The 24005-nt window shown below is 41.9% G+C and overlaps 1 protein-coding gene across 1 annotated transcript in view; it reads right to left on the minus strand.

Annotated features, from left to right (window-relative positions):
* Positions 1-24005, minus strand: part of SLC12A8 (solute carrier family 12 member 8) — a 115853-nt gene that overhangs the window by 20120 nt on the left and 71728 nt on the right. Inside the window, exons 7-9 of the mRNA XM_039843249.1 lie at positions 12882-12969; positions 11239-11326; positions 4007-4153 (exon numbers count right to left, since the gene is read on the minus strand). Of these exons, the coding sequence (XP_039699183.1) occupies positions 4007-4153; positions 11239-11326; positions 12882-12969 (323 nt within the window). The remainder of the gene's footprint in view (positions 1-4006; positions 4154-11238; positions 11327-12881; positions 12970-24005) is intronic.

Here is a 24005-nt window from a genome sequence, read left to right on the forward strand (position 1 = left end):
TTACAAGATCTGACCTGTAAACCTCCCACATGTGCTCCTCCTCCCGGTGCGTTCCCCCTACTGAGGGCTACCTTAGAGAGCAACCTTAGAATAGAGAGCAACCTTAGAAGTCACAGGATGAAAATGGCAAAATCATCATCAGCCTGAGTCCCCGAGGATCAGAGCCACTATTGACCTGAAATACCTTCCCTAGAACTTAAAAATTCTAACTAAAGTAAAATAAAGGAGTAAAAATACATTTTATTGTTTTTTAGAATTACCATTTTGGCACAGCTACTCTGTTTAGCATACTCTAACAATAAAACTATTAAGAATAAAGTAAATCATCAGAAACTAACAAGAACTTAAGGAAGATCTTAGGTATGCTGAAGGAAAGACTAGTGATCCAGACCAGGACTTTGATAAGGGTGGGTTGTAAAGAGACAAAACAGTCAAACATGAACTTCTGTTCACTCTAAGATATCATAAAGGAATGAAAACGCAAGTCACAGAATGGGAAAAGATATTTGCAAAACATATACTTGACAAAAGGTAATCAAAATATTCAAAAAGTCTCTACAAAATAATTAGAAGAAAACTCACTAAAAAAAAAAATGAGCAAAATAATTTGCATTAAACATATTAAAGATGTCCACCCTCATTAAGTAATCAGAGAAATGCAAATTAAACCCATCGTGAGATACCATTAAACACGCACTGTATTGGCAAAAAAAAAAGTCTGATAATATTAAGTATTAGCAAGAAAATACAGAAACGGGAACATTTGTCCACTGCTAATAGGAGTGTAAATTAGTACAAACACTTTGGGAAAAGATTTTGGTGTTATATAGTAAGTGAAGATACACATACCTTACAATTTAGCAATTGCATTAATGAGCATGTAGTCTGGAAGAATTCTATATGTGCACCAGTCTACTAGTACAAAAATGTTCATTGCACTGGCTATAATAGTCCCAAATTGGAAAGGTCCCAGTGTTTATCAAAAACAAAATGGATAAACTGTAGCAAATAAGGACATGATATATATGGATGATAATAAACTGCTGCTATGAGCAAAAAGGTGAATGTATTTCATAAACATAATGTTAAATGAAAGAAGCATGCCACATTTATATCAAGTTACAAAACAGTCAAAGTTAAACTATTTTGTTTAGAAATGCATAGGGAGTAAACCAGGAGCTGGCAAACTATGAACTGTGGGCCAGATCTGGCCACCATCTGTTTATGTATGCCCAAGAGCAGAAATGGTTTTACATTTTTAAACAGCAGGGGGAAAAAATCAAAAGAAGAGTAATATTTTGTGACACAGGAAAACTACATGAAATTCAAATTTCAGTGTCCATAAATAAAGTTTTATTGGAACACAGCCACACTTATCCCATTAGGTATCGCCTACGGCTAATTTTGAGTTACAGTGACAGAGTTGAGTCATTGTGACAGACAAAATAGAGCCTGCGTATTTACTATTTGGCCCTTTTCAGAAAAAGTTTGCTAACTCCTGAGTAAAATCACAAAGAAAGTAAGGAATATTATCACAGAAGTAAGGACAGTAGCTTCCACAGTGAGAGAGACAGGACTCTGACCAGAGAGAGCATATGGAGGGCAGCATCTAGGGACTGGCAGTGTTCTTGGATGGAAGTTACAAGGATGTTCACTTCATAGTCATTTTTTAAACTGTTCATATTGGTTTATGCTCTTTTCTGTATGTCGAATACACATACAAATTTTTTTAAGCTTCTTCTCTTCACCATTAAAAAAGTGCAAATAAAATTTAATCATATGTAAAGACGCTTTGAAAAGTTTTCAAAGTTAAAAAGCAAGTGACAAACTAGAGAAAATATCTGTAATACATATCACAAATTTTTAATCACTCTAACAAAGAAGGAGCTGCTAGCAATTGAGAAGAAAACCAGTAATCACAGAAAAATATACAAATGACTCAGAGGAAAAGACGTTCAACTTTATTCATAATGAAGTAATATGAATCACAAGTATCCTAAGATGCCATTTCTCCCAACACAATGGGCAAAAATTCACATTTGACAGGCTCACAGTTGCCGCTGTGGTGCCTGGGGCAAAAGTGTGCAAATGACAGTCCACACACCCTATGTCTAAATATTTACAATTATAAACCAAACTAACAAACTGTTAAATGCGTCTATACTCCTTCCTGGGCAAACGCATCTTCAGGACAATGGGGAAAGTTGGTTTTGAATTCTCACACTCTGCAGGGTTCCTTACTGAAGTATGGCCAGGCACAGCCTCCAGCCCACAGCCCACCCCCTTTCCTTTCCCAGACCATACAGTGAGGGACCTCACACCCACGTGTGGACTCCTGGCCCTAGAGAAGATAGGCCCAGGGTAGAGACCTGGGTGTGGGCTGGGGGATATCTGGGCAGGGAATTCCAAGGTGCAGCATCCCTAGACCACGGTCTAGAAGACGAGCACAGGATCCCAGTGGGCATGTTCCCTTGGCCTCATGGACTTCTTACCCCAAGGACCAGAGTAGAGTCTAATAAAGCAGGGTCTTCTGCCTTGAGTCTAAGAGCAGTGCTAGCTGTGGAATAACAAGAACTCTCACATTGCTGGTAGAAGTATAAAATGATACAAATCCCATGGAAGGTGTTTTGGCAACATCTATTAAAAGTAAAAATGCATTTACCGTTTGACTCAGCAAACCCACTCATGAAAATGTACCCTACAGATATATCTGCATATATACAAAATCATACAGAGAGAGAGAGAGAGAGAGAGAGAGAGAGAGAGAGGAGAGAGAGAGAGAGAGAGAGAGAGAGAGAGAGAATTAGTCTTTGAAGCTCTGTTTATTAGAAGCAACGTAAGTATCAGTCCATAAGGAACTGGTTAAATTATGCATATCCACGTGATGAAAAGAGAATGAGAAAGCTTTCTCTATATCCATATGAAAAGATAGATTTCCAAGCTATACTAAGTGAAGAAAAGCAAGGTATAGAATAATGTACATAGAATACCATCTTTGAATAAAAATAGAGGAGAGAAAGATTCATAAAAACTAATACAAACAGCTACGAATGGGGCATAGGTATTGGCGGGAAAAGATAAAGACTCATGATAGGATCATAACTTCTCAGTGTAATACCTTTATATCACTTTTAGTTTTGAACCCTGTGCATATATTACCTAATTAAAATAATTGCAATTAAAATAAAATAAAGACATATACCACATGGAAGATACAGAGATGGTAATCATTGCTCCTACCCAGCCTACGTTGACTGATGGATAAGAAGTGGAGGAGGATAAAGGGAGGAATGGAGGATGACTTGGTTAGGGCAACTATATGGCCCTAACCAAGAGGGAAGCTGGAGATGGGAAGGGGGTTAGGGAGGGACTCTGTGGTGTTACAACAAGATAGAAAAGAACTATAGCTTGCAAACTACATTACTGGGAAGTGGAGTTCTCTCTGTTTTTTTTTTTTTTATCTCTCATCATCCCTTCAGTTTTAAGAATGTCTCATTTGACTGTTCTATGGATCGACTAAGCTATACTATATCGATTAGGGTTTGGGCCATGATTAACAGGGAGCCCAGAGGCAAGAGGTGTGGGAATTCATTATAAAGCAACCCCAAAAGAAAGGTAAACTTGAGTTAGAGCCACAAGGACCAGTATCTCTCCTCACCAAGAGATACTAAACTTGGAGTACTCTGAATTTATTGTTATTAAAGGAGGCGGCACTCCCTTTCCCTGCTCCATGGATCCAAGATGTTGTGACAGTTAGCTAAACCAGTGCTTTGGGTCCTGAGTGGCTGTGAAATTGACAGATGCTTTGTCCAACTGTCCTCCGCTTAAGGCAGCCAGAGGACAGGAGTGAGAAAAATGACCTCTGCATTCTTGTTTGCCCCTGCTCTGGAGAACTTGACCAGTGGTTCTAATCAGAAAGACTTAAGCCATTTATTGGCTAACAATTGGGTTCACAACAAAATGTACATTTCTCAAAAAAAAAAAAATAAAGGAGGAGGTTACTCACCCCTTGTCCCAGACAGGCCAGTGCGGGTATCACTTTCTCCTGGGCAATGCACTGCAAAATCCGGGGGGCTGCGTAGAGGCCTCCCATACAGGATGCCAGGGAGGAGATGTATAAGCCCAAAAGGAACAGGAAGCCCACCAGGGACACCTGTATGAGGAAGCAGTTTCATTACTCAAATGCCAGAACCTGCTTCTGACCCTTTCCGCTCCCCTAGTACCCACCCACCAAACCCCATCTAATCGTAAGCCCTTTACATTCGACTTCTTGGACATATTTCCAATATCAGCCCCATCCCACTTCATTTGCACGTCTACCATTTCAGTGTGGCCACCATCACATCTTATATGGACTACACAGAGGTTCTCAAATTGAGTGAGCATCAGACTCATCTAGAGGGCTTGTTAAAACACAGATTTCTGGGTCCCACCTCAGAGTTTCTGATTCAGAAGTCTAGGGTAGGGCCCAAGAATTTGGATTTCCGACAAGTTCTCAGGTAATGCTGATGCTGATGGTCTGGGGACTACGAGAACAGTGTTTATTGACCTCCTGCCTCTAAGCTCTGCCCACAGTGAATCATCTTCCAAGCTTCTGCCAGAGTGACTGCTCTCAAATCAACTCTGATCATAATGTCCCTAATGCAAAAATATCAACGGCTCCCCACTGCCCTGACGTATGAGGCCCTTCCTAACCCTATATCTTGCACACACAGAGTTTCTGTCAGCCTCATTTTTCTGCCTGCTGGAACCCTCTATCATTGTCTGTCTGTTAAACTCGCAATTGTGCTTCAAGACTCAGCACAAACCTCCCCTCCTCCATAAGGTCATCCCCAACCTCCCACATCAGTGGTTGCTCATTGGGTCCTGCAGCACCTCAGTGTGGGGTTGGGGGCACCTACAGAACTGTCTCTTCTATTGGCTTCATTTCCACAGGGCTCCTGTCTTGTTTATCCTAGGATACTTGGTGCCAAAAAAGAAATATAATGCTGAATGAATGAATGAATGCATGAATGAATGAGATCCATGACTTATATGGCCCACAAGGCACCAACAAGTAGAATAAGAGAGGGCATAGTTGTTCTGCTTGGTGTCAACTTGCAAAAGATGAGTGCTGCTGGCCATGCAGCTGTGTCACGGGCTGTCCATTGTGAATCCACCCCATGCCTGAGCTGGACCTCATCTGTACTTACCGGGAAGTCTCTCTACTATCTTGATTATTTGAGGTGCCTTTCTCGATTCTACTTTACTTTAGTTACAGTTGCCAGAACTGTGTATTCCGAGTGCTCATTTGTCCAATTATTAAAATGGGTTAGATTTAATTTTCAGTTTTGTGATCTACCCCTTCTCCATGAAGAGTCTCTTAACCCTTTTCTTTTTTTTTACTTTCTTGCCTATGATGCATCATGTCAGTGGGATCAAGCTACACAGAACACCAGCCCCTGGAATAGACCCCTTTTCTGGTTAATAAATTATCACCAGAAACTAGCATCAGCCAGGATTCTTGATTAGAAATATTCATTTTAAGAATATATTTGTAGGACACTGGAGGTTCACAGAATCATCAGAAGGTTGAAAGATCAGGAAAGGACAAGACCAAGCCTAGAGTCACACCATACTCTTGAATGGGAATAGTTTGACCAGGATGCTACCAGCACCTTGCTGTCCTGTGGAAGAATTCTCACCATCCATTTACATTTGTCTCATTCATTACATTTGGAGCATCCAATGGGCTTAACCTAGGTCGCACGACCTGCCAGGGCCACAAGGGATAGGCAGAGAGTCTGGTCATTTTGGGCTTCAGTAATATTAAATGGGGCTCACTCCTTTCAAGACCACACATAGGTAGAATAACTCCCTAAGAGTCAGGGAGGCCAGAGGTTTGATGGACTTGACCAAGATCCACTACAGAGCCTACCTTGTCCTTAATTCAGTGTGGATGAACTACCTTTCGCTAAATGCATTACCTTGTCTTATGCCCAGTCAATCCTCTTGTTTCCTCAATGTCACAGGTTTCTTGTGTTTGTCCTTTCCCTCACACTTTACTTACCACTTTATTACTAGAAGAGATTAATGTCACCTATGTGTCCCATCACTTTGTATGCTCTGATGGCATTTTGTTATTTTCTACCCTGATATAGATAATTATAACCCTGTGGTATAGTCAGTTATGCTCATGGCTTATCTTGCCAGGGCACCATAAGCTCCTTAGGAACAGATCTGTGTCTCATGCACCTTGCCCCCTCCCTACTGCACCTAACAGAGTCTGGTAAACAGGGCCCAGCAAGTGCCAGCTGGACTCATAAAGCTTCATGACTTCACTGTGGTTCATTCCCTGGATGTCTTGTGAAATTGCCAGACAAACTGGTCCTATTATTAATCCTCAATCCATTCTGAGATACAATTATCATCTATCTTTGTTTCTGCCCTTGCTTTTAAACATATCTTATGTTGACTGGTTTTAAAAATACATAGACTGTGCGATGAAATTTTATCAAAAGCTTTTTGCAAATCAAATTCAGTAGTTTTCCACTCTGACTATACTTAAGAATCACCCCAGAGATTCTGCTTTAATTAGCATGGAGTAGGGTACAGATATCATCGGCTTTCAAAAGCACTCCAGGTGCTTCTAATGTACAGCCAGGAGAACCATTGGCCATAGTAAATTGTATGTACTGCATTCTCCCCTCAGAGAATTCTCCACATTGGTCAGGCATGGTATCTCCTTGCAGAAATTTCACTGCTTCTTACCCCAAAGGTTATATGTGTGTGTGTGTGTGTGTGTGTGTGTGTGTGTGTGTGTGTGTGTGTGTTTAATTTTGTTTTTTTTTCATTTAAAGCATGTCCATTTACTCAGAATGGGAATGAGACCGATCTTCTAGTCCGATGCCCTTCTGGTATTGGGACTGACCTCAGGAACTCAATGTATCTCTGGCACCAAGAGGCCAAGATATGATGATGTCCAGCTGTGGCCAGACTTCCCACAAACACTCCCTGGGAGTCCTGAAGAATTCTTGGGTTGAGGTCAGAAAGGGGATTGCCCAGGTATAGTGACTGGTTTATGTCCAGTTTGTCAATTGAGTTTACAATTGTATTCATATGCCAATCTTTTGTATAAAACTACTATTCAGTCAATTTTCTGAAAAATAAATGGAATGTTGGCCTTCATGTCTGAATAAATTATAAAAATTCCATTCTATATCTTTCCCACCTGAATCCTGCCTGTTCCTATCTGTCATCCATCCATCCATGTAGAGAGCATTTACTGAGGACAGGTTATATACCCGGCACAGTGCTAGGCACAGGGCAAGACTATAAGCACAATTGTAGACTACACAGCCTTGCTTCCAGCAGAATTTAATCATTTTCTCTATTCAAATGGGACTATAAACTTGCAAACTGTGCCAGCGGAGGTGGAAGTGAGACTTTATTTGAGCAGATGTTCTTTCAAAAGAAAAAAAAAAAAGCCCTTCTGTCATACTCTTGTTCAAGCCATCACAAAAAGCTCTCTCTCTATCTTTTCAAAATATTATCTGGGGTGTGAGCTACCCTAATTTCTTTTTATAGGAACTACTGAAGAAAATCATTAATTACATCTCTCTACTCTTGGTATTTTGTCCGAGCTCCCATCTGAGCTTCACTCATTAAGAGATCCTACCAATCCACTGACTGCCCCCCTTCTCTTGAGGGATTAAATTTAAAGTCATCTGTAAAGAGCTCATTCTGCCCCCATCTAATTCTTGCGGCCCCTTTACATTATTGAGGAGTCCATCCTGAAGCCCTGACAACCTTAAATTTATTAATATCATAATGTATCAATAGTCCTAGTTGTCTCTCACATCATATTTCCACAGACCTGAGTTTTTCTAGCACTATCCTCGCTGCATAAACTGACCAACATCTCAACTTTCAGTCACGTTTTCTCTCTCACTTAAGAGCCGCTTTCCAAAAGGAGATAAAGTCGGCTTCCTTCCTGAGAGGCAGCACTGTGCTCCTGACGAAGGGCAGAGGACGGCCAGGCTAGGCTGGGTTGGGGATGCTGAGCAGTGGACCAGGCTCACTCACCAACCACAAGCTGTGCCCCACCCCACCTTCTCATGTAGTTTGTGAACATGTGAAACCATGACTGTCACAGCCAAAAATGGTTAAGAGTTTCTCTGTGGGACACCCTATTTTTAACAAAGATGTTTGGGGGTACTTTTCCTACTTAGTCTATTCTTACATTGCTGGTTAGCAAACCTCAGACTCCTAAATGTGTAAAAAAATGTTTTTTCATGGACTGTATACAAGCTTATTCCGAAACAATCATTTAATCTACTTAATTTTACCCCTACTCATACCTGCTCTGTATATAACTCCTTTTTGTATAACTGAATAATATTGGGATTGACTTTTTAGCTTTTCCTATTTAGTTAAATATGGTGCACGTGTAGAGGGGGGAAAAAGTGCCTTCCCTAAAATGTGTCCTACCTATAAGGGTATTCTCATAAAGAATGTGCAGAGAGTCAAAATTTAATAAGCATCTACTATGTATTAAGTATTGTGCTTTATATAGATTACCTTAGAGCCACCACAACTTACTCAAGATTTTTTAGAAAATGTAGCATTACTGAGACTGACACCTGACAGCCAGGAAAAAGTTCCTGTGAGGTAAGGACATAAAGCGAAAGAGAAAATCCTTAGAGAAACTGTGGGCTGGGAAGCCAAATAATTAGAAATACATCAGAGAAGCTGCAGAAAACCCAGAAAGAAACAGGTGAACTGACCAGCTGGAGGTCAATGGAAAGGAACCCAGTGCAGCCTGCAGTCACTGAAGGTAATCATTCTGGCAGGATCATGAGAGAGAGAGAGAGAGAGAGAGAGAGAGAGAGAGAGAGAGAGAGAGAGAGAAATGCGAGGAGGAGCTTCGTGAGAACCAGCGCCAAGGGGAGTATGCTGGAGGCTGGGCCTGGTCTGTGCCCAAAAGTGAGACCCTCTGGGCACACAGACCAGACTGAAGAGGACTTGCTTCCTCAGAGCTCAGGAAAGTTCAGAGATGGGCGGGCTCAGAACTGAGGCAATAGCTAAGACGTGAAGCCAAGATGAACAGTTTGTTAAAACCACCTCAGGGTGGTAGGTTGTGTCAAGTGAGCACATAAGACTGTGCATTTATACCTTCCAACCTCTATCCATTGCTCCCTTCCATTCTCCGGGTACTGTTAGTAAAACTGTTTGGCCCAACTTAGAGGACCTGCTAGTGCAGCCAAGTCAATCCCAAGGAAGGACACCAGAGAGCAAGAAAAGAGAAAAGCCAAGGTTAAAGGCATTAGAAACGGGAAATCTTCATGGTCTCCATTTTTGAAGGGATTATGGGGGGCAGCACCCTAGTGCATTGCCCTGGTTGATCACTTGCTGAGCCAGCCCTATTTGCTACTGAGAACCAAGAACAATATCTTTTCTTTCTTTATAGGCTTTACAACTCCCAGTCAAGAAAACAGTCTCTCATCTTTTCCAAAAACAAACTCTTTATCTCTCATCCTGGTATGTGCATAATGACACGCCCACATACTATTGCCAGGCATCGTTTATCACATACCCCCAACCAGCTAAGTACTTGCCTACCTGTTTCACTGTCTGGGACAGGTAGCATTCCCAATAAGCTTCCCCCGTGGCTGTATCTACTATTAGTGGTGGAATTTCCACCCGCAAAGGCTCTCCCATGCTGTCCATAAAGATGTTTTTATTCTCTTGCTGTCCTGGCTTCCCTTGGCTATAGGCTGCCTGCCCTCCCGCATACCCATTCTTAGCTTCCCTGCAAAGCAAAGGAAGGAGGGGAGGGAGGAGCCCCAGCCCAGAGGATAATGTGCCTCTCGTTCCATCCAGATCAGAGTCTTTGACAGTTGAAAGACCTCTGTGTGAGAATCCACTAGAAAGGAACCAGCCTTAGAAGGAGGCAGCTAGCTAGCCACTGGCAAGCGGCAGGCAGCGTCAGGCAGCAGCAGCAGCAAAGAGTCTGCTGCTCCGTGAGGCCTTTAATTCTTCTAATGCAGTCAAGCTTTTCATTCCACAATTAGAGAAAAGGCCCCTGGGAGATGAATCAAGATGAAAGCCTGTACTTAAGCATAAATGAGGGCCATACATTCCTTCCCTAACAGCAAATCTTGCTCGCTAGGGTCTAAGACCTTGGGCCCTGGAAGGTAGGTGTTAATACCTGAACTCCTACCCTTTTCAAAACCTGCCTTCATAGTGAGGTCAAGACCCCTGAAAGCAAATATCACCTTTACATCAGCGTCCACATGCCTTAAAAAGAAACCTGTGCTAATATACAAACCAAGCCCAAATGTAGCTCTAAAAAGCAAGAGTTTCCCGCCCCAGGCTGCCCCAAGCAGTGCCTGCCCCAACCACAAAGATAGGCAAGGCTGCTTTGCAAAGCCTCACATCAAAAGAAAAGGGTACTTCCTCCCCAAATATGAGCAGTGATACTTAGGAGTTAACTGAGTCAGAAAGCCTCCCTAGTCTACTACATTGCTCTTATAAATGACGGAATTTCAGTGTCCACTTTTCCTCCAGGAACGTAAGGGAAGGTAGAAGTTTGGGGGGATTTCCAGACTGGAAATCTTATTCTCCCGGGTTCCAAAGATACAAAACGAAGTGTCCTTGACCATCACATGACCTCTTGCCTGCTAAGGGGTGGTTATGGAGTATGAGGAATTTGCTCATCCTGTCAGGGCAGGTTTCTACAGCTCTAGAAACAACGATATCACAGCCAAATCCATGAGGCCCACCCCATGTGGAGAGCCCGAGGGGTCTGGGTTCTCAGAGTGCAAGAGAGCCTCCTATCCGGCCTCGTCCAGGCTCTCAGCCTGGCATGGGCTTCCTCCGTCTCCCTCCACTTGCCACCCATCAGTCTCTTCCTTCTTACCCGTTTCTGTGAGCAGCACATTCTGCTCATCGTGGAAGCTGAAACTATTGGCAAAAATAAGGGGCTGGTTGAGCTGGGGATTTTAGGTGAACAGATTCTGTTTTTGTCCTGATATTTTTTTGTCCACTATTTAGTCACCTAGTGCACGAGCTTGCATGTATTATTACCTTTTTCTAGGGATTTATAGGAAGAATCTGTACTTCTGTGTTTTTACCCCCATCCTTCCATCCTGGGCCTAAGACTAAATGGATTCCCAGGCAGGACTGCCAGGGACAGGCAGCCATTTGTTTATGGGAACAAATAAATGATTCAGCACATGAATTCCTTTGGTCACCCACCTTTTCAGCTATCAGGAAGTCATAGCGAAGGGCCTCACGGGTGCAGATGGTACCAAGCAGGAAGACAAAGACGATGTACAGAAACCACCTATGAAATACCCAAGAACAGAGCAGAGCTGGTCCCACACCTCAGCCAACTCCATCCCAACCCTCCTCCCCTCCTCCTTCTGGTTCCCATGGGGACCTGTCTCAAAGGAAAGAGAAAGATGGGTTATGAAGGCTTTCAGTTCATCTGGGAGCGTACTTTTGGTACTATTTCTCCTTAGCATATATTTTATTAAAAAGAAAGTTTCATTATTTTGTCTCTTTTATAGAGTAAACACACACACACACACACACACACACACACACACACACACACAGGGCTCGTGGAGGTAGGGGAGGGGAAGGATCAGTTGGCCTCTAGGTTGCCAGAATTCAGGCCAAGGCTGACCAGCAGCCCCCGCCCCTTTATTCCGCAGGAAGAACAAGTGGATGATCGTTTAGGCCTCTAAGTCCTGCTGTTCCTTGGCTCCCAGATGATAGAGAGTCAAGCCAAGTGTGTAAAGGCCCACAGTGACCTGGCTCTACCCCCAGATGCCCTGTGACCTTGAACAAGTCCTGGGATCCCTGTGGCCTCACTCCCATATGGGCAGTGAGAGGATGGGCCAAAGGGACCTCCTAGCTATGACCAAAAACAAAACAGTGTTCTTTCTTTTCTTTCCTTCCCAACTCTCCCTTCATTTTGTTCTCAAGTCCTTATTTAGCACAAAACAGACTGGCGCTAGGTGCCTGGCTAGAAGCAACAGTGCCATGACAGTAAGCATTTGTGAAATACATATATTAATATATTTTAAGCATCACGGTTAAAATATGCAGGCATTTTTAACTTCTCAAGTCATTGTCATGTTGGCAATTTCATTGCCTTTCACGCCCACCCAAAGAAGGCAGAGAAACTTTTTCTCTTGGTACAGAAAGAAAAACAGAAGATTCTAGAAAGTCAGAAACAAATCTAAGGCCACCCAGACTGCTCGTGTGAGTGGCACAGTGTGACCTAAAACCCAGGAAGCCCTACAGCCTTCGGGTGGTGCAGAGAAGCTAGCTATGGGAAAAGGACCAGTCTCTGAGTTCCTATTGTGTGCCTTTACACACAGTATCTATTCCACAATCTGCAGGGCCCACATATTCTCATTGTCCCATTTTACAGAAAAGAGAAAGGAGGCTCAGGGAGCTAAGTTAATGGCCCAAAGTCATGCAGCCAATTAGTGGCAGAGCTGAAATAAAAATTCTAATCTGTCTGATTGCAAAGCCCTTCATCTTTATGCCCTCTCCAAAGATCCTAGAAACACAATGGTTAAAAAATTCCCAAGTTCAAAATGGGGATGAGGAGAGGGAGGGGCAGGAGGCTGAGAAGACTGGAAAGAAAGGATTCGATCTGTGTTAGTAACACCTCTCCCAGCATCCCCAGGCAAGGGGTATGAAAGGGCAATCGTCTGAACCCACCAGACTTGAATTTTCCAGCCCGCTGAGTGTTAAAAGGAGGATTGGAATATAAAATAGATTGGTCACAGTCTGGGCACTCTCAGAACAAAGGGGGCAATCCCCTCTTTTGCCTGGAGTTTTCTCTCCTTCTCTCCAGCTGATTGCCACTAAGGGCAACTTACGAGATGCCAACAGCTGCTAGGGAGCCCAGGGGGATGCTGGCAGCGGGCTCCCTGAGGTCACTCCCCATGTTGAAGCCGGCCATGACTCCTGAAAGACATCCAGACGGGAGAGAGGTGAGAAGGGTATTCCACAAATTACCTTCCCCTCCGCGGGGTCCCCTCCTGGAAGCTATCCCAGAGCAAGCCCTCCCATCTGCAGCTCTGCAAACAAGCCTTCTCAATCTCCCCTGACAACTGGGGAGGCATCTGTGGGTGTGAAAGGGGCCTTTGTGGGTTGGGTGATGCTCTGGAAGAAAGCCCTACTGGCTACAAAAGCATCTTATGGCCCAGTGCAAAGTAATGAGGGCGGCGGAGGCATCTGGCAGGCTGCACAAAGGTCCCGAGGCTGCATACTGAACTCTGCCTTCTACCGGTCAACACCCTTGAGAGCCTCAGCCTCAGCAACCCACCTGCTGCCATCTGCTCTGCAGACAGAGTTCATTGCCTCTGCTGCCCACTGACTACACTGGGGTTCAGGGATCCTGGGTCAGGTCCCACCCAATAGTCAGAGCCAGAGACCACACTCAAAGCTACTGTGCTACCAAAGGGCCCCGAACAAATTCCAAAGAATAATCCTGATGCTACCAGCACTGAATCGTGTCATTATTGCTATTCCCCAAGAACACTCATGAAAAGTAACTAGTGATGATGTGGAGAGACAGCATGGTGCAGGACGGTGCGGAGGGGATGTCACTTCTCTCCATTCACCCACAGAGGAAAGTGATAAGCGATGTGTTCTGCACATCAAATGCGGGTCCAGCCCACAAGAGCTCTACCAGCCCTGGTCAAGGAAGCTCACAGAGGGTGGGTACATCTCTCAAACATGGCCTTGAAAGAAGACTTGTTTAGGCTTAGGGAAGGAATGGGTCTGACCCCATCATTATGGATTTACAAACACTTTCAACCTGACAGGGCCTGTGCCAAGGGCTTTATATGTGTGTGTGTGTGTGTGTGTGTGTTTTAATCTTGTTTAATTCTCATAACCACCACATCAGAAAAATAAAATTACTTCCCCCTTTTTATAGAAAAGGAAACTAGTACTCAAAGAGGTTAATTGACATAGCCTAAGGTCACGCATTTAGTAAGTGGCAAAAGCTATAATTCGACCCTGGTCTGTCTGACTCTGAAAAGTATGCTCTTAATGCCTCTGCTATAATGCTTAAGGAAGTGGAGAGAAATGAAAGTTTGGAGCCAGAAAGTCAAAGTGGGGCTGTTTCAAAGAGTATCCTGAATGGTGGACCAAGACTGGGACCTGCATACACTTTGATCCAGCAATTACATTATCAGGATTTTATTCTAAGTAAATAGTCGAAGATATGAGTAAAGATTTAGCCAAAAATGTTTATAAATGTTTGTTTATAATAGTGAAAATTAGAAACAACCTAATGCCTAAAAATAGCAGACTGGCTAAATAAGTAGTGATATAGTTTTCAATAAATACCAGATCTCCAAAATTGTCAAGGATCTGTTGTGACATAGAAAGATATTTAAAAGCTATTGTTTCATTTTCAGAGGCATATTAGAAAACAGAATATACAGTACGATCCCATTGTTGTTAAAAAAAAAAATAGATGCATAAGAAAAGGAAAAAGGAACTAGAACGTATTTTAAGATGTTGACGATGTTATTTCTGGGTGATGAAAAAATATCTTTTTTCATTTTACTACTTATCTATAATTTCTCAATTTTCTTTAGCAATCATTTTGAAATGGGTGAAAAATAATTTTTATTTTTAAAGGGCTTTTTGTCTAAAATGGCATGTCAGGCACATTTTCTTCTTGTTTCCCGCCTTCCCAAGATCCTATTAAAAGAGTAGTAAAAGGGAAAATGGACGCATGCCTATAAGCAAAGAGGATTGAGGGGAGGGAGGCTTTGGTAGATGAAAGATTTCCACAAATGTCCAGAACGCAGAAAATGCAGACAATGATCCAGAACGAAAGGGAGGGAAAAGAACGCCTCGGAATGTTTTTCTAAAGGATCTGAATAAACTGACTGAGGAAAACCAGGCTGCTAGCATGGATGCTTGCACTCCAAATGAAGTCCTCCTCAAAACCAGCCATTCTCACAAAGGGAGAGCCTCATCAGGAAAATAGACACACATACAGGGAATCCACGTCAGCAACCAAAGATTGCCAGGTGTATGATGAAAACCAGTGACAAACACACAAATACATGCATGATAAAAGTAGAACAACCTAGGCTGAAAGAAACATATAAATCAGGACACAGAAGAGAATTTTGAAGGAAACACTAATTAGTAGTTCCAGATACATCCAAGAAGAATATTTTATCTATAAAGAAAGATGCCATGAAAAACAAAAAACAATCCAAGAACAAGAAAGAACTTTTGGAAATTAAAAACATAATCATTAAAATTAAAAATTCAGTAAAGATCTAAAAGATAAAGTACTTTAAATAAATATCCAAGAATTTAGAACAGAAAGATAAAGGGCTAGAAAATTTGAGCAAAGAATAGAATGGAGGAAGAATCTGGGAGTTACGACATCCAATAGTAGGAAATCCAGAAAGAGAGAATAAAGAAAATAAGAGAAAATAACTAGTACATAATAGAAATAAATGTTTCCAAACCGAAGAAGACACAAGTCTTCAGGTTGAAATATCACATAAAATAGCACAAAGAACAACACGACAAAAAACTCTCTATACGTAAAAGCATCATTGTGTAATTTCAGGAGAAATCCTAAATATTTCCCAAGGTAAAAAACTGAACACTTAATAAAGGAACAAATATTACACCGGCATCAGACTTCTCATCAGCAAGACCGAATGCTAGAAGACAATGGAGCACTGATTTTAAAATTCTGAAGAAAGGTTATTTTAAAACTAGAATTTTAGCCAGATTATCAATTAAGTGAAACTAAAGTTAAGCAAACAAGAGCTCAGAAAATTTACCTCCCACATACCAGTTCTGAGGAAGATACTAAAGCATATACGCCAGCAAAATGAGGATGTAAACCATAAAGGAGGAAAACATGAGATTCAGAAAATAGTGGTAATAACTCAGGAATGGAATAAAGTCCCATAATAACAGTTGTACAGCAGAGAAGCCAGAGGAGATTGAAGCTGAAGGTTAGAGGCCCCAAGATGGATGCTTCTGGATAGGAACTGGGATCAACACGACGATTAACAAACTGAATGATTTTTAAGGATATGTTGACTGCATACTTTGACGACAAGAAAGAAGAAGTAAAAGTAAAGTTATAGCTAACTGATATTAGGAAATGAAAAGAGGGAGGAGAAGTAGAGGGAAGAGGAAATACACTAATATTTTTGTCATAATAGTGTGGAAAACAAAATATAAGTCCCAAGATCTTGACTCAGAACTGGCTTGTAGGTTACAAACTTGAATTAGTTTAATAAGAAAACTTGAAAGGAGAGCTAACCATTAGATTTATTAGGTAAAAAAGAAAAGAACTAGAAAATATTTATATACAGTTGAAATACATTTCAAGTTAACTCTATACTTATTCTATATTTTGTCAACACAAAGGGGAATTCCTAAGTGTTTGCTAAGAGACTTCCAAGAATATTGGGCAATTTGTCTTTGAAGTTAAAAGACTGTTGACTTGTAACCTTAAGACAAAAAATAATTTTTAATAGCTTTGTGTGTGTGTGTGTGTGTGTGTGTGTGAGAAACTGTGTTTGTTCACTTAAAGTTGTAAACTACAGTTTTCATGGGATTTTGTCCGCTCACCTGCTAATAATCAACTTGTTATGGCTTTCCTAATATTGCTCTAAAATAAAAATAAAAGGATTATACAGATTTCCTTAAAATTAGGGATTCCCTTGAGATAATGAAAGCATTTCTTGTAAAAATATTTTACACATAAAATAAATATGACTCTAATATGTTAATCTTAAAAAAAAACACAGAATCTCAATTTCCTACACCAACAATGAGCAAACAGATGTAGCCTAGATGTAGAGTTGATAAAATAACAGAGATTTAAGTATATTATTTCAAGTTACAAAGATAACTCAAAAAAGAACTAAAAATTAAAACTTACCTATCAATATTGGGAAGCGGGTGGAGGAACATGCAAGTAACATCCATGCAACATCCTATTTCCTAGCATGGAGTCAATAGATTATGTCTGATTTTGGTTAATCAAGTTATAGGCGTAGGCATACAACTTCATAATATACAGTTAGCTCCCAAAGTACTAATCAAAAGTGGTTGTTCCTATGGAGTGGTATTTGGAGTGGTAACAGGTGAGGTGGGAGACTATTGCTTTATATCACAAGCATCTCTGTACTATTTCATTTTTTATCATGTGCAGGTCTTATTTGGATCAAAAAAGGAATGCCCAGGACCTGCTTTATTCTGTCTGACCAGTGCTCCTGGGAGTAGTTCCTGTCGCTGAGGCTCTGATCATGGGCCCACTGCTTGCTGCCAGAACAATCTGGTGCCAAGGTATGCCTGGCCAGATCTCTATGTTTACCCGACTCCCAGATCTCACGAATTTCATCTACCCCTTCCTAGACCTCCCCAGTTCTGACCCTCTGCCAAGGTTCCCTCCCATCACAAGGTTCCCTCCCATCACAGGGTTTACTGGTGCCTCACATGCCTGCTCACACTGCCTCCCACTGCAACGGCCTCACCTCAAGCCTTTGCAGTTTTATGCCCATTCCTTCAGCTTTGTGAGATTACCTACTGCTATTTATTCTTTGCCGTTTTAGTACCTCCTATAGTTTACCATGTCATTTTGTACACCTTCCTTTAGATCATTCACAAGAGTTAATAAAAGGAGATCTATGAGAACTTTACTGCTCTAATATATGTTTCTGTCGAGGAAAATGATCGCTTAATCCTAATTGCTTCCTCCTTCTAAACAGGTTCTGTATTTATACAAACGCCCTTTTCTTCTTCCCCACCATCCCTTACACAGTCAATGACCCGACCTTTGATTAGAGGTCCTGCTAGCTGGTCTGGTGTGAATATGCTGGGATTTTGGTCAGTGAGAGGATAAGAGACCAACATTGACGCAAGTTGGCTTTTGAGACAAAACAGAGAAGCCCGAAAGGAGGTAGTCAGTACCACAGACTCGAAGCGCCAGAGACAAGAAAATAGCAGCAACTCATACTCCAGACAGGAAGCCTTGTGGGTGACTCCTGCTAGGGCGATGTGAGTGATCCGTGACACATTAGATTGCTTGCACGTTGTGGCTGCTGCTTCCAGAATTTTGCCCTTGTATGACTGCACAATTCTTGAGCAGATAATCTCTAGCTCTGGTGAATTATAAATGTCCTGCTTGCCAGTTAGATCTATAAAACTTCTTTTGATTTAGTATTTTCTGCCCATGCTTGTCAAATATAAAGTTTCTCTAGTTTGCTTTCTTTCTGCTTCTGGTACAATTTTAAAATATTATTGTTAATGTTAGAGCTATTTAAAGTAGGTGTCATGGAACAGAGACTATTTCCCAGAACATTGGTGTCTAGATGTTTTACAAATATTTTATTAAAAAAAAAAAGAGATGCTTTTACTATTGGACTTACTAGTAATATGTTATTTTACAGTGTCCACCTCTAAGAAGAGAAACATAGCACACAGTGTTTCTCAAAACTTATTTCAACAGTTGAACACTTTTTTTCCCCCAAATAAAACACTTTATTCATTATTAGTGTTCCATGGAACACAGTTTGGGAAACACTAAGTGTCCATTTTGTAATTACCATCTTTACTCTCTTTTTGGCAGGGTTTCTAAAATTGTTTAAAATGGGTCTTTGGAATCAATGATTCTTAAAGTTGAAAGGCGTTGTAAAGATCATTTTCTCCAACCTTTTTTTTCTCAGGTGAACAAACTGAGGCCCAAAGAGGAGAAGCGATTTTGCTCAAGTTTTTGAGCTAACTGTTAGCAGAACCAGCACTAACCTGCAAGTTTCCTTATCTTAAGTCAGAGTTCTTTCCACTACATCACATAGTCTCTCCATTTCTCTCTAACACCCATGCTTTTCTTGGATTTCACTTTTTAAAACAGAGTAACCACATGATTAATTTGGGGTTACCCCACACAAAGAAGGCTGAACTTATCAGTTATAATCAGCACTGGTTTACCCACAGGTACTTCCGTCGCCAGTTCTAGTCTGTGCCTGGTAGAGGGCAATCCCCTTCCTCGCAGGTCTTATACTGTCAGTTCCAGGAAGCAGTTAATACTTCACACTAAATCACATTTTTCCCTGTATCAGGATGATGATATGGTCTGCACATTGTTACCAAATGACCTAAGTACACAGCTTCCTTAATATGGTTTAAGCCTTCTGACTTGTCTTCCACCCTAGTCCGATGGCCTTTTAGCAAACCTTTATTTAGGTTTAAATATATAAGATGATGTTGGCCATCACTTTACCAGTTAGGTTTATGAGGCTAAACCTCCAGAACCATCCATAGCCTCCTTGGCACATTATGCCTACAGTTTGGGTGGGTGCCACCAGGTAATGGGGGGCTTGGGCTTGGTGCCCTGGCTGTAATATCCTGCCTGACGACAGACATGGATGGCCAGGAAGAAAATAGATCTCTCATACATCTCCCAAAATAAGCTCTTGGTTAAAATGACCAGTCTAAATGTCAGGTAACTACTTTCTTACCAACATTTGCCAGATGATGGTCATCTTCTTTTTCTCCCTGATCCCTAAGCAATAATGGCACACAAAAATCAAAGTTTTCTCTTGTTGCTTGCTACCACTATCTTATTTCTCACATTATTTTCCGTTTTGTTCCTGAAAATGAGAATTAGTAAGCGGGGTGGGGGGAGCCTAATAGTTTGTCTAGGCTTTTCTGGTTTCTGTTAGTTGTTCATTAAAGGACTAGTTGTTCTTTCTCAAGAAACTTCCAAGCTTCCTCCTGGGAGCTTTTCAGTTCAAAATGTGTCCTGAGAAACCCTTAGTTTTCTCTTTCCAGTTATAGCTTAGTTGTTTCTCTGTTGCTTATTTTATTATTTTTATTTTTAATTAAGGTAGAATATCCATGCACTGAAGTGCCCAAATTTTATCTGTTGCCTTTTTTGTTGTTGTTGAAGAAACGGGTCTATTACCATTTGGAAGTGGCATGCCTCTGAGCTTCATCTGCAAATAGGAATAAAATTATTTACCTTGCAGGACTGCTGTAAAGTTAGAATGAACTAGCTTAGCACCGAGTAGGTGCTAAATAAATGTCCACTCAGGAAGGGTGGGCTCCATTCATACTCAGAAATCTCTTGTGTTCCGAAAGACTCTGGCAGCCTCTCCTGACCTTCCATCTGATTTCCAAACCTGGCTTATTGGTTTGTTTGTGTAGCTCTTCCTGTAAGAATCTTTCATCCTCTCTTCACTCTATTTTTGGAGGCAGAATTTGTCAGTCCCCAACCCTCTAATGCCTTAGAGATTCTGCTGCGACAGACAGTGTCTAATAATGGGACATTCAAATGCCAGGACCCAAACGAGATTTGTTGGCTTTTGGGTCGGGAGCAGCTTCAAACAAGTGTGTCCTCTTTTCCAACATCCTTTCCAAAGTATGTAGATAGCAATGGAGTTCACCACTTACTGTCTAGGCGACCTTGGTGAAATAACCTCTCTGTGCCTTTGTTGCTTCATCTGCAAATGGATTAGCAATAGAACGCATGGAAGGATCCAGGTTCTTTGGGGCCTGGTGCTTTCTAAAGAGTACATATTTAACAATAAATATGAAATTAGGAACAGGACTTAAAAAGCTGAAGCCTAGGTTTCATTAGCTTCATGGTAAATCTGTATCTGCCGGAACCAGTGGGGCTGCAGTGAGGTTTAGATGAAAGACTGTATGTAAAGTGCTCAGCACAGTGCCTGGCACAGAAGGCTATTGCAATGATAGTGATTATTATAGATATTTATAATAATTCTGATAAAATTATAAATTAATTCTACATATACAATTACAAAAATAAACATGTATAATAATTATAAAGCTTCCTTCTTTTCTCCTGTTCCTGCTTATAAGGCTATCAGAATGTGGTGAGGTGAGCCCCATCTTCAGGTTGTCCTTACTGGGTCTCTCTGTTCCTTAATTCCAGGACCCTAATCTGGCTCAGCAAGTCATTGGTCTCTCACTTACAAGACACATAACTTCGAAGGAAACCTAGGAGGTGTCCTGGAGGGGAATGCAGGCCAAAGGAGGGGCCAGGGCTGTGGGTCCTGGAGACAGCCTCCAATCCAGATGGCCTCAGCAGAGTCCCAGAGCTTCTCGGGACATGTGTGGGTCCGCAGGGAGATGGAATCAGGCCCAGGGAGGTCAAAGAATATCACAGAAATAGCAGGGCTCTCGACCACGAAGGTGACTATGGACATTGTGGTAAAGGCTGTTGGTTTACCCTGCTACATTTTTATGCTGGGTGTGGTCAACCACAAGAGGCCCTTATCCTTTCCAGTAAGAGTTTGAGATTTGGGGACAGGGGTTACATGACTTCACACACTGGTATTAATCCCAGTAAATTTCCATTTCCTAGTTCCTCCATGCATTGTGGTCTCAGATCTCTGGAGTGGCTGCATTTGTGTGTGTGTGTGTGTGTGTGTGTATTGTGTGTGTGTGTGTAGAGAGAAGAGAGAGACCAGAACCCTATAGGGAGAGATGTTTGTTTTTCAGGGAAAGTTCAGTGGTGTAGCTTGGAGAAGGAAAGCACTTTTAAAAACAAAGCAAATGCGGAGTCTATTCCAAGGCTGGGGCCCCACCCTGTAGCCACTCCCGTGGGGTGTGGTGGAGTGCAGTGAGAAGGACAGAAGGACAGAAGGACTTGCTTCATAAATCCAGAGGAGCCACCAAACCCTAGTCTTCAGCTGCTCTTCTCAGGAAGTCTCCTGCCCTTGGGATAAAATCTCTGAAATAATCCACAGAACATATCTCTGGCCAGAGACGGGATGCAGGGCGGGGGGACTAAAGTGTTTATTCTTCCAAACTCCTCTCCCCTCTCCACGGCCTGCAGGTTCCCGTTCCAGAAGAGGATGGTGTTGGAGAGAGCCCCAACCATGACTCACTCAGAGCTAATCCTTAGCAAATCCATCACCATGGAAACTGCCAATCATTCATTGCTTAACAGAACATCTGTCAGGGGAAAGCCAAGTGATACAAATTGCTCGCCTGCCTACCGTATTTGCATTGGGGCCCCTTGAAAACAGAGAGAGGGCTAGGAGAGGCAAACCTCCACAGCAGGATGGTGGCCCAACTCCGGTCACTAATTAGCTGGGTGACCTTTACCGATCCTTCATAAGCTCCTCCTTTCCCAGCTGGTCAAATAAAAGGATCAGATCAGTGATTCTCACTGATTGGGCTGAGGGGCGTGGGAGGGACAGGGAAGCACATTCCCTAAGAGGAGTGGAGTAAAAGAAGTTTGTGTAGACATTTGTTCAATATTATAACTTTATATTTGGCATATTACAAAATAATATTTTCACAATTTAAACCACAGAAAATAAAGCTTGACTAATATTCTTGGGTAACAATTGTGGATGAAAAAGGGGCCACATATTGAACCTGAGAAGCTCAAGGAAGGGCAGCATGGAAGGCCCTACAAACTCAGAAACCAAAATTAACCATATAGGATGGTCTGACCATGAAAATTCCTAACTAAAGCAGGTCATGGCAGGTAGTCACACCCTGGGCCTGTAGCTTTCCTGACAAAGGTCAATCTTTACCTTAAGTAAGCAGGTCTATTGTCTTTTTGCACCTAAAATAATGTTCCCTTGGAATGTCAGAGTAATCCCTTTTTTTCCAGAACCCTCAGGGCACAACCCCCTGCACCAGAGCAGGAGATCACAAAACCCCTCCTGGTTATCTTGTCTCACCCCCCATGCCATCTCTATGTGCTATAAATGTTCATCATTAACTCACCTGTACACACCAATTTAAAAGAAGCATGTGTCTCTCTATTTTACTTGTTATTCAGTCCCAGAGATTTCCGGCTTTGCTTTCACCTGCCCCCTTCATCTATCACGAATAGATTTCACGTAAACCGCCTTATGTCTTCTCCTTTGATTCTAACGTATAAAATAAGCTGCAAAACTGCCACTCTCTGGAACATTTTCTTAATCCGTTGAGATTTTGCTCCCAGCAATTGTTGTCATTTTGGCTCAAATAAACTAATTAAAATTCTCCACAGGTTTGGATATTTACTATGTCTTCAAAGGAAGGACAAAGATACCCCTCTTTGGTCCAGGGAGGCATCTCAGAATTTCCAGTATATGTGAGGTTTTTAGTATGTTATCAAAAACAAATAGCTAATTCCCCACTGAAAGGAGAGTAATAGAGGGAAGGCTTGTCACCCCACGTCCCCTCTCAGACCAGGCATCTCCTCTCTCACTGATGACTTTGGAAGGACTCATACCACTGGGGAGACTGGCTCGGAATTCCAAAAGGAGCGAGTAAAGGAGTGGAACAGGAGGCAGGAACATGGAGATGGGTGTTTGGCTGTGAGGAGGAAAGATGGAGCCATTGCTAGGGGAAAAAAACTGAGGGATAAAGGAAGGGTGATTAAAATTGCTAATTTTTTTTTCATTTTAACAGCTTTACTGAGGCATAACTAATATACAATGAGCTGCACATGTTCAAGGGTAAAAGCCTGCAAAGTTTTGATATATGAATACACCTACAAACCCATCACCATAACTTATTTATTCATTCACCTGTTGATGAATATTTGTGTTGTGTCCGGATTTGGACTCTTACAAATTAATCTGCTTTGAACTTTCATGTATGTCTTTATATGGACACATGTTTTCATTGCTCTGCAGTAGATCACTAGGAGTGGAATGGCTGGTGTATGTTTAATTTTTAAGAAACTGTTTTCCAAAATGATAGTACCGTTTTATATTCCTATCAGCAATATATGAGAGTTCCAGTTTCTCCAGATCCTTGCTAACATTTGGTATGGATAGCCTTTTAAATTTTTGACATTCTAGTAGTTTCTCCCCCTGTTCTATTTGGAGAGCAATAATGAGCAAGGGACTGGCTACACATGGGAAGGCAGAGGGAGAGAAGAGGAGCATAAAGAGACAAAATCAGCCACCCCCAGGGCATTAACACGGCCTGATCAAGAAAGAAATGTTTCCCTGAGATTGTGCCCT

This window comes from Pteropus medius, unplaced genomic scaffold (genome assembly GCF_902729225.1).
Source record: "Pteropus medius unplaced genomic scaffold, Ma_sr-lr_union100, whole genome shotgun sequence".
NCBI classification, from domain to species: Eukaryota; Metazoa; Chordata; class Mammalia; order Chiroptera; family Pteropodidae; genus Pteropus; species Pteropus medius.